Source organism: Garra rufa, chromosome 11 (assembly GCF_049309525.1).
Source record: "Garra rufa chromosome 11, GarRuf1.0, whole genome shotgun sequence".
Taxonomy (NCBI): Eukaryota; Metazoa; Chordata; class Actinopteri; order Cypriniformes; family Cyprinidae; genus Garra; species Garra rufa.
Window position 1 is genome coordinate 5,991,985 of NC_133371.1, and position 12,068 is coordinate 6,004,052.

The 12,068-nt window shown below is 35.1% G+C and overlaps 1 protein-coding gene across 1 annotated transcript; it reads left to right on the forward strand.

Annotated features, from left to right (window-relative positions):
• Nucleotides 1–1,249: 1,249 nt before the first annotated feature.
• On the forward strand, nt 1,250–10,295 carry ccnp (cyclin P). Its single transcript, XM_073850014.1, has 9 exons — nt 1,250–1,300; nt 3,208–3,336; nt 3,509–3,584; nt 4,961–5,130; nt 5,219–5,317; nt 6,108–6,263; nt 6,344–6,502; nt 8,773–8,951; nt 9,837–10,295. The coding sequence occupies exons 1-9, from the start codon at nt 1,250–1,252 to the stop codon at nt 10,012–10,014; spliced, it is 1,197 nt and encodes a 398-aa protein (XP_073706115.1). The 3' UTR covers nt 10,015–10,295.
• The last annotated feature ends 1,773 nt before the right edge of the window (nt 10,296–12,068 follow it).

Below are 12,068 nucleotides of genomic sequence, written 5' to 3' on the forward strand. Positions count from 1 at the left end.
TAATTAAATGTCTGTATTGTAAAGATGGAGTTATTTTTATTGAATTAATGGTAGAGAGATGTTATGCTATTATGTGTTCATTTGGGAATAAGACATACTCTTACCATGTATTTGGGAAATCTATTTAAACTCCTGACTACCAGGAATTTTTTTTTTTTTTTAAGATTTTAGTATTTTTTCATGTCGTTACATTGTTTAGAGCTTAAGAAAAAAAATTTAAAATACAAATTTTGATTATATTTTAATCATATGTTACGCTACGTCCTCGGTAGAGGACACCAGGACTTAAATAAATAATAATAAATAATAATTAAAAAAAAGAATGTATAGACATAAAAAGGCAAGAACCACAAATCAATTTTTATTTTTCACACCAAACTTTATATAAAGGTGATTCTCAACCTTTTTTTTTTTAAGATATAACAGAATGATTTGATAATCCATTTTTCTTTATGCAAAATGTGTGTAAAATGACCATGAACCGTTTTTCCCATTATAAACAATGCATCTATAAACTGTATATAATTTGCATATTAATGTGTTTTTGGGGCAACATATAACAAACAAATAAGTGTAACAATGGTAGTAATAACTGGCAAGATTTTCATAATAATATCTAGTATTTCATAGCAATATTGAAATATAATTTATTTCTCTATTCGCTTGTTGTGTTTTCCAAAATGTGTAATAAACATGCACCAAGTCCTGGTGTCCTCTACAGTGGACATGCATGAAATTAATATCCTGTTTCATAACAGAAAGTCATATTTTAATTTGAAACCTCATAACATTTTCCTGAGATGTTGTTTTATGAGAAACGATATGAAAATGATTCAGATTTAAATGATCACTACAAAATATGATCATATTTCCATAATGGTGTTTAATGTGATCACTAAATTAAATTTTAAAGACCAAGGAGAGGGAGTGGTCATGGTGAAACTTCCAAACATTTGGTATCTCTGGAAATCTCTGAATGTGCTCCTTATAGGACATCCAGACTTAAAATTGTGACATGTAAGGTCTCAGAGAAATCCTCTACAGAGGACAAAACTCCAAAGCTGATAGTCAGGAAACACACAGAGCTTCCATTGGTGTGCATGACACATGTTAGTGGCAGAGGGCGGAGCTTAGTCAAGGGTCAATCAGTAAGCTTTATTAGTGGCACAGGTGTTAATTAGCTGATGGTGAATGCCGTGTGCAGCTGCAGACTCAGTGTGTGCAGGTAGCTACAGTGTCCAGGTGAATCATGGCTCGAACTGGGTTTTGTGGTTCCAGGCAACTGTTGGACCTCCATATGGTGAGCATGCTTGTCAAATCTCCAGTTTGATTCCTAGACTTGCTGTGTCAACTGAATTATGGCCAACGTGTGACCAGAAAAAACATTTTAACCTATAAACAGGAGACTTTGTGTAAGTTCACTAAAATCTGTTGCATTATTATTGCTGGTCACACACTCAAGTTAAGCAAAATATTCAGACTCCGTGTGGGTTTTAGTCCTGAGATCGATTTGAAGACTGACCTGCAAGGCAAATTTCCATGGTCTCCTTCCAGAACTTCAGTGTGTTCTTATTTTGAGTCAAACGAGGTCTGTTCTTAACGTTCCTTAAAGTAACAATTTGCTCAGCATTGAATTACTCACAAGTTATGCCTCAAATGAGGACTTTGAAACTGATCTGTCCTTGAAAAATCCAAGTTGCTCTGTGAGAACTTCAGTTGATTTGAGCAGTTTCAGAGTTCTTTCTCTCTTATGAATTTACTTGTTATTTTGTAGAACAAAACATGAAGCCAATGTTGAGTATTTTACTCTTATTACTCTTGTTAGGAAATCCATACAAATTTTCTTCCAGGGTTTAGGACTAATAATGAAGAAATTGTGTTCATGCAGATCTTGTACATGTTGAAAAACTGCTTCTCATTGACGTTTTTAAAGGAATACTTTCATTTCCACCCCCTTGCCTTCCAATATGTATGTTTGTTTGTTTGCTTTCATTCGTAGTTTTTGTTTATTTTGTTCTTTGTTCCTTTCTTTGTCCCTTTCTTTCATTTTGTTTGTTTGTTTCTTTCATTCTTGTTCCTTTCTTTGTCCCTTTCTGTCATGTTTGTTTGTTTGTTTTGTCTTCCTTCCTTTGTCCCTTTCTTTTTGTTTGTTTGTCTCTTTTTTTCTTTTCTTTCTTTCTTTCTTTCTGTTTGTTTGTTTTGTTTGTCTTTCTTTCTGTTTGTTTGTTCGTTCCTTCCTTCCTTTGTCCCTTTCTTTTTGTTTGTTTGTTTTTCTTTCTGTTTGTTCCTTCCTTCCTTTTTCCCTTTCATTTTGTTTGTGTTTCTTCCTTCCTTCCTTTGTCCCTTTCTTTCTTTCTTTTCTTTCTTTCTTTCTGTTTGTTTGTTTGTTTCTTTCCTTTCTTTGTCCCTTTATTTTTGATTTAGTTTCTTTTGTTCTTGGTTTAATTTTTTTTTTCTTTTGTTCTTGGTTTAATTGTTTCTTTCGCTCTTGGTTTAATTTAGTTTTTCTTTGTTTCTATCATTTTTGTTTGTGTGTGGTGTTTTTGTTTGGTTTGGCTTCTTTCATTCTCGGCTTCTTTCGTTCTCGGTTTAATTGTGTCGTTGTTTCTATACTTTTTGTTTGGTTGGTTTCTCTTTCATTTGGTTTCTTTGTTTTGGATTTTTTTTGTTTGTTCCTTTTCGATTATTATTATTATTTTTATTTTTTTTTCCCCATTTGTTTCTTCCTTTAAGAAATTGTTTGAGGAAAACATTTCAGGATTACTCTCCATAGTGGACTTTAATGGTGCCCCAAGTTTGAACTTCCAAAATCAACACCCTACACAAAACAAACAAAACTGCGGTGTAGGACGATTTTGAATTTGTAGAAGAAAACGAGATGGGAGTTTTTTTGACGTACCCTAACTATATTGACCCAGATCACACAGACTACGCATGTGCATCACAGAGATGAGACAAGATGAGCATTTGAGGTTAAAAAGTATATAAATTGTCAATTTGTTTAGAAAATAACCGATCGTTTGGCTAGATAAGACCCTTCTTCAAACTCATGGGCACCATAGAAGTCCACTATAAGGAGATAACTTCTGAAATGTTTTCCTCAAGAAACAGTTTCTTATCGACTGAAGAAAAAGACATGAATATCTTGAATGACAAAGGGGTGAATAAACTATCTGTTGCAAATAAACCCATTTTGTTCTTCAAAAGACTGACGACAAACAAGTGCCCCTGCGGACTTGGGCAAACTCCTGTGTTCTAAGGGAGCGCAGGGTGTTTGCTGAAGGAGAGGAGGTGGCGCCGGGGCAGCACTACAGACCCACACAGGAGAGTCGATGGGTAACTGCAGCTTTTATGTCATTATGTGTCAAGGTCTGGCTTTGCTACCACTTGTAACCTCCTCTGAGTGTAATGGATAGAAAATCACCCCACTAGACGGGTGGCTCTTCAAATGATGGGTTGCCACTATTCTGCCATCAGAGGGTAGCATTTGTTTTTCCTTTTCCTCAAGGCTCGAAGGCTTCCTGTATCTGCAGAGGATGGGATCATAATGGACTACGCTCCACAGGATGAGTCAATTACTTCAGGTAACCTGAGATGGTTTGCTTGACTAGTCCACACTGAAAAAAAAAAACGTAAGAAAGTATACTACGACTTGTTTTTAAGGTTATATGTTGACTCAATGTAGTTACTAACCAAATGAACACAGAGACCTCAATACTTGGCACGTGATAGACAACGATAGAAACAATCAACAATAGTTTGATTTGAAAGGGTCACTCTGAGTGGAAAATTAACTCTAGATGTTACAAAACTGCAAGTTACTTAACCTAACAACAAAAGCATATATAAAATGGTGTAAATGCATCTCAAAAACAGCAAAAAAATGTTTTGCCTTATTAATTCATGCTGAAGCGCATGATGGGAACAAGGGGATCATGACTTTAAAATATTCACTTACAGTCTTTGTACAAATGTCAAACAATTCCCAGTAAAATATGCTTGTTCAAATTACAATTGTACAAGCTTAAGTTGAGTACTAATATTGAATTTACATTTTTAAATTTATATTTAATGTAGAAATTTCATTTGTTTTTCTGTATTTACTTAACCAAATTTTTCAGTGCATGACTTGGTACACTTTTATTTTATTTTATTTTTCTTTCAATTTAGTGTTTGAGAACGTACCGCTATAAAGTTCTGCAGCAATAATGTCAAAACCCAGAAGACCAATTCAACACTGGTTTCCTTAAGATTTACTTTCCTTTCTTTCTGTCTTTCTGTCTGTCTTTCCACTCCTGAGGAAAAAAAGTGGTAAATATAACTTGATGCTTGGATGCTGCTTCAATTATTTATTTTTATTTATGCTGTAGAGCAAAATGTCTAAGTACCGCTGGTTTAGATTTACCACAGACCTAGTTTTACTCAAATTGAAAAACCCAAAGTTAAATCTTGAGAGAACCATTGGTCTTCTGGGTTTTGACGTCAACGCACTTCATATTCTGGACCTAAAACTATAACTTTGGTCCCTTTAATCTAAGATTTTACCCTGATTTTATTGTCTGCTAAGCTACTCTGTTCATGTCTATATTTCACACTGTGTTCCCTGAGCTTTTTTTTCCCTACACCGTAAGAAAGAATGCTAACCTTCTGGCAAGTACGTTATCTGTTGATTCCTTTAACCCTAAAATTAAAACGTAGCGCAAAGCCTGTTTCAAAGCCTAAAAACTAAACTTAAACACAGACAGGGCTTAGCCTAAACCAAGATTAGGCCATAATTCAATTAGGACATTAAAGTATTTTTTTTTTTATAAACGTATGTCTGTGTGTGTGTGTATGTGTATATATGTGTATATATATGTATATATATGTGTGTGTGTATATATATATATATAAATTTTTTTTATTTTAAGTACGTTTTGTAGTCCTTCAATTGCTTATTATTCTTGTGCAACAATGCTAGATGTCTACGAAGAGGAGGCTTTGCTGAAGTGTCTAAACAGGTTGCCAGGTCCACCTAGTCTGCAGGAGCTGATGCCCAGACTTCTGCGCAGAGAGGTGGAAGTAGCCATCAGCAAGCTCGGCCTCCTCTATGACGAGACCTACGCGTGGGACATCTTTTCAGACATGATGGTGAGGATGACCTGCAAAATATCTTATTTTTATTGATTTTTATTTTTTTAAATGCATGTGATCATGTATTTGTTTCCTCTGCTTGCAGAGAAGTCAGCTACTATGCACTCTCCCAAACGCTGACCTGCCCAAGCATTTCAGTTACACTACGAGAGCTATTTTGGTGGATTGGCTAATTCAAGTCCATGTAAGTGCAATATTCACATTTGTACATATCTGACTGTGAGTGGCTGGGACCAAAGAAGAGCTGGCTGTTATGGCTATTGTGTGTTTTATCATATACACCACTCGTCAAAATTTTGGAATTATTTTAACCTATTTTTTTGCTCACCAAGCTGCTTTTGTTTTTGATCAAATAAAGTAAAAACTGTAATATTGAGAAATTTCAAATCTTTTTTTAAAGTGAAACTTATACCTTGCTGAGTACACTCTTGAAAACAAAGGTGCTTCACAATGCCATAGAACCTTTTTTTTTTTTTTTGTCTAAATTGTTCCATAAAGAACCTTAAATATCTGAAGAACCTTTCTGTTTCACAAGTGTGAAGAAAAGGTTCCTCAGATAATAAAAAAGAAAGAGATGGTTCTTTAAAGAACCTTTGACTGAATGGTTCTTTGTGGAACCAAAAATGGTTCTATGGCATCGCTATGAAGAACCTTTTAAAGCACCTTTATTTTCAAGAGTGTATCCCCAAACTTTTGAATGGTGGTTTCATAGATTCCACAAAAATAAAGCAGCACAACTGTTTTCTACATTAAGGCAAGTTAATTAATCATTAAATCCTACTTAAATTATTTCTGAAGGATCATGTTACAAAAGTTACTGGTGTAAAGGCTGCTACTAACCAGTAGTGTGTATTGTGCTAATTTTTATTTTTGTAGGAATGTTATCACAGTCTCTTGGTGGATTTTATATACTTTTTTTTTTTTTTTTTTTTTTTTTTTTTTTTTTTTTTCTTCCTCCTCTCTTTTCACCTCAGGAAGTGTTTCAGTTCTCTGAGGAAACATTGTATCTGGCAGTACACCTGTTGAATCAAGCACTAAGGCTCATCAAAGTGTCCATCTCTGGCCTGCAGTTACTGGGTGTGGTTTGCCTTTTTCTGGCTGCAAAAAAAGAGGAATGTCTATTACCAGAGGTATTTGAGTGTTAGAACAAATGTTGAATCGAAACATGAACTTTGACACTGTTTGCTATTAACATGGTAATGTTTGTCAGGTGTCAGAGCTCTGCTATCTTATGGAAAACGCCTACAGTAAGAAACAACTGCTACGGATGGAGAGGAGGGTTTTAACTGGGCTCAAGTTTAATCTCTATTACTGTCCTCCTCTTCACTTTCTGCTCATCTCTGCTTCCGTCGCACGCTGCAGCGACAAGGTCGGTTCACTCATTAACTTCACTTGTGGAAAAAGTAAACATTAGCATACTTGGAGTACTTTAATACAGATATAATATACAGTTCAAAGAGTGTACTTGGGTGAACTGAATGTAGTGTTTTCAGACGCTGCGTGCTATTTGCAATTAAGTGAAAATGTGTTGTAGTAAAATTTTATTTTAAATTCAGCTACCTGAACTTGTGATTTATTTCGATTGTGTTTGAAATGTGGTTTAAGTTTACAGCCACATGTAGTGACGAGCATTTATGGTAAACTGAAACCTTTTTTTTTTTTTTTTTTTTTGTTGAAATTTGTATGTTTATAGTTTCACATTTGTAATGTTGAAATTTAGTACATTTAACTTGATTTATACTACAGGGCCATTGAATGCTTGAATCTGATTGGCTGATGAACGTTGCAATGGTGTGCATTATTTTCAGGAGAAAACACAGCAAAAGTAGTTTCAGGCAGCACTTGACCATATTACATGTCTGTATCACTTCGCCACACGATCTCAGTTATTTCAAAGGTCCTTACAATCTAAAACGGCAAAATAACCAAAACCCACAACGACACTGGCTAAAAAAATAAATACAGTAAAGAATGAAAACGACTTTTTTTTTTTTTTTTTTTTTTTTTTTTTTTGTGCCACATTTATGTTTTATGTACGGAAAGCACATAACAACAATGGCAGCCCCATACAGGTGCGTGTTTATGCAGGTGGAAAAATAGACTTTAGGACAATAACAGTTACAGTTACAATCAAATTAATATTATAAAACGGTTAGTTCCATTCCTCAATTCTGATTGGTCAGCAGCTGTGTTGTATTCATGATACGGCACTGCTATGACCGCTTCACTCAACGGTTTTGTGTATCATTGGACCCCCTTAGCAACCACCCTTAGCAACGTAAACACAGCTGCAGCAGTTAGGGACTACTTTTTACAGCGGGAGGCAGTTAATGATTTTACTTTACGAAAACGTACAACTTAATATATAAAAAATATATTTTTGATTTTAATATTTTTATTGTGTGGTAACTGTTTTATAAAAGCAATAAGGTACTTGAGGCCGTGCTGTATCATGAATAAATCACGGCTGAAGGGGTTGCACTTGCAGGCACTTGCCTAACAACGCCCTTTAGCCGTGATTTATTCACGATACAGCACGGCCTCTCGTACCTTATTGCTTAAATAATAAATGCGCTTGAGCAGTTTGACATGACTTACCTGGAACGCTACAAAGTCGTGAGTCGTAGTTTGAGGTTGTGATTTACGGGCTCAAAAACCTGCCTGGAACGCAGCATAAATGTCTCTCACCGTCTGTCGGTCCGTTTAAACATTATTAACTGCATTAGTTTGCTGTCAAACGCTCAAATGTCGTTGCTAGGTCTAAAATTATGTTTTGGAATTCGTAACTAAGGCATTAGATGATCTGCGTAAGAAATCACAATAGTGTTTTAAGGACAAAAACCGGACGAATGTCTTGAAGTAACCCTAAAATAAGTGGAATAATTGAACGTTTAATACCACAATTTATGCACACCCGAGGTGTAACAGCCACATTTTCTATGAATTCAACGGCCTGTTGTCAATTATTCCTTGCATATAAAAATATTAATGTTAAGTGTGACAGTACTGTACATGTAGAATGTCAGCCAACACATCAAAAGTACTTAAACCTAACAAAAGTTGGTCATTTACTCTCCCTCAAGCTGTTTTAAAGCTGTGTGAGCTCATGCTGGACATGCAAGGTATTTAAGAATGTTGGTAACTAAACAATTGATGGTACCCACTGACCTCCATAGCAAGTTTATTTAAATAATAATAATAATAATAATAATAATAGTAATAATAATAATAATAATAATAATAATTTATACTGTGAAATTTAATACTGTTTGGTTGCCGTCCATCTTCAAAATATCATGTTCATGTTATATGCACCAGACAAAACTTTAATTTTAGAAACTTTAGTTTTCCGTAAAGCTGCTTTGCAACAATTTGAATCGAGAAAAGCACTATACAAATTTAAACTGAATTTTATTGAATGTTCAACAGAAGAAAATCTCATAGGTTAGGAAAAACATGAGGCCCAGTGAATTATAACTTGCATTTTTGGCTGAACTATTCCTTTTAATTTCACTATTCCATTATGTGCTTGACTACATTATCTTTGTTTAAACAAGTATTTTACACTTTATAAGTGTTTATGCATTACATTTTTATTTCTCTCCATGTAGTCTTGTGTTTTAAATCTCTTCTGTTCAGGTGGTCTGGATGGCACGATACCTGTTGGAGCTCTCGCTGTTGGAGGGTCAGTGTGTGGTCTATCTGCCTGCACAGCTGGCAGGTGCTGCCCTCCGTCTGGCCCGCAAGATCCTCCAAGAAGCTCCCTCTCCTGATGGAGAGATGGCCTGGTGCATTGCCTCTAGTATCCATATAGGAAGGTCAGGAAAAGTAGTCCTTCAGTACTAACCTCGAGAACTTTCCCAAATGTCTTTTAGAATTTGAAGTTAGTGATTAAGGCGAGACACTGCAGGTGAATAGGGTAAAAAAATTAACTAATAGTTATGACGTTACTTACCCAGTTGATTACTCTGATAATTGCAAACTTTTTTTTTTCCCCCTTTATTACAAGTTTCTTAATGTAAGATTTAAATATGCAAATGAGCCATTGTTTAATGAAGTATGCACTAATTTGCATACATTTCTAGAACAAAAATCTGAACACTGTATGAAGTCAGTTTTAAATTTCTTAATTTTTTGACATTAGAATCAAGTTTTTTGGGTTTTTTTGGGAATCTCATTTTGTCACTCCATAATTCGGAAAACATTTAGAACAGACAGGAAACTATTATTATTTATATATAATTTTTTTTTTTCGATGAATAAAATCAAGCGAATTCTATATGAACAAATTCCTCTGTAAAAACCTTCAGGATATAGACAAGAATACAAATGTAAAGGTGTGTGTAAGTGCTACTGAAGTGGAGATTTATGGCTCCGTGTAGGAGGAAAAAAACTCATTTTGAGAAAACTGCCTTTAAAATATGGACTGGAATTGAAATCTATTGACACAAATAGATAAAAGAATTTGTTATAAAAGAAACACTTAACGGTGTCTTTTGGATGTTTTCTTTCCACTAGTCTGGAAAAACACTATGAAAAACCAAAAAGCCCAAAATCTCAAATTTGACAGGTGCATGAAAATGCATTTTTGCCTGCAGTGTCTCCCTTAAATGCGTTTTAAAATGTAAAAAAGTGTTTTTTTTTTTTTTTTTTTTTTTTTTTTTAATCCATCTTTTTGTCTGTTATCCCATTATCCAATGCAGTGAAGCAACTCTCCTCAGTATAATGCAGATCATGGCCATGGCAGCAGCGAGAGCACATGCTCATGAGACCCGTGCCACTTTCATCAAGTTCTCCACTATACAAACCCTCCATGTCAGCATGCACCCTGCCCTCAAAGCCGCGCCTGGTCTACTGGGCCTGTCCTGCCCTCAGACGTGACACTCTATCAACACCACTGAGGAGGCCTAATGGGGCTGGAAATGTTCAGAACAGCTGCGTAACGCTGCTACTCTACAGAGGGAAAGACGTGCTGAATATGGCCAGTCAGGAGGATTGTGTTGCACTGGACATCAGTGAACATCAAAAAACCTCTTTTGGAGAGCTGGCTACTGTTTGGACTTGATTTTTATAGTAATCTTATGTCAGTTCATGTAAAATGATAAAGAAAAGTGTATTAATGTCTTTGTTGCTTTTAAGTGTTTATCAATGCTATGGTGAGAGAAAAAAAAAGTATATACTGGAATATGGTGCCTTATGAAACTTAAAGCACTTTAAAACGTTTATTGTTAAGTGTAGGATTTTGATATCTATTTTAGGATTGTGAAAAATAAAAATGATCTGTCTGCTTTGGAAAATTGCAGTGGAAGTTCTATTTCTTTCCTCACATCAGTGTTTTATTGCTTTGTTCTTTTATACACATGTTAGTGCACTCCACTTCTCACATGACACTCTCATGTGCAGAGTTGCCAGATCTGCATGCTAGTGTCCAATCAAACTCATCCTGGAAAAACGCTTTTAAACCAAGAGCTAAGTCTATTACATAAGGTATATGACTATTGCTGGATTTAATTATAAAGGATTACAGGTATGTTAATAGGCATGCAAATGTGATCTTGTAACTGTTAAATTCTGCCAGGCCTCAGGTTTTTTTTTTTTTCCTCATAACGGAAATTATAAAGGTTAAATCTTTTCATTTAATCATTCTACATTGTGCGCAAAATAAACTCAATTCACGAAAATTGTATCTAAATTACATAAGTACCTTTATTACGACGGAAAATATGGACTTGGCAACTCTTGAGTGTTTGTTTTTTTTCCTTCTGTTTATGACGTCATCCGAGCAGAAAGCGTCTGTGCACAGTACCGGACATGTGCGCGCAGCTCCTCCACTCTCGTCCTCACATGTCCGCGCACACCCGCGCTGCTGATTGGCTGGGGGCCCTGCGAGAACCACGTGGCGCTGTAGTAGAACAGCTGAGCGGAGCTCTGGCACATTTTAGAGACGCTTGTGAGGCACAAGTAGATTTCTCTCACGCGCCTGGATTTCTCGGGAGTTTTGCTCCGTAGTTTAGTCTGACGCACATGTTTCACGAATTGCAATCTTGTCATTTTCATTCATCAGTTCCATGCCCCACTTGTCCATTATTAATCACCAAAAATGAAAAAATAATGTATTGGTTCTTAACACTGTAGATACATTTTTTTTTTTTAAACTAATTCAATCTACATTAATTGCGTAAAGGAAAATGATTGTAGAGTTAATAAAATCAGATAAGGCTAAAACATAACTGTAAACAATAACAATACTTAAACACTTTATGGCAGCAAAACAAAAACAAAATATAAATTATTATTATGCTGCAAGCGGTGATTTATGTGGCCAAATGTGTAAAACAGCACTCGTGTCCCTTGATCAAGTTTACAATAGTGATGGCTTTTTGGGGTTCAAACAAAAACCTTTAATGGATCTCTAGCAACTGTGTTTTACATCAAATGTATCTAAAATTGTCTTGTGAAAATTCAGTGCGACACATATATTATGAGTGGGAGTAGTCTTATTTGTCTTAATAATGTCACCTTAGCTTTAGTTTTAAATGGGCAATGTTAGGCCTGTCACAATAATCAATATATTGACCTATTGCCCAACATATGTACATTTTTATTGATGCAATATATTGCCCATTATATTGATATGAAAATTAATACCACCATTTTTTTGCATTCCACTTGCATCTGTCTTTTGCAACTTCTCATAATGTGTTGTAGTCATGAGGTGCTAGTTCAAATTTTTTAAAAATGCTTCTATTAAAAAAGTTTCACCTACAAATATGACCACGTTTAGGGATCTGTGCCTTTGTGGATACTGACATCTGACTGCTAATTAGGGATTGTGTTTTACAGAGAAAAGAAGGAAAAAGAAGCTCTTTTTGCATTTTTCTTTTTTTCAACTTGTTACTTTGCACTTTTTATTAGAAAATGTTTATTTACTATTT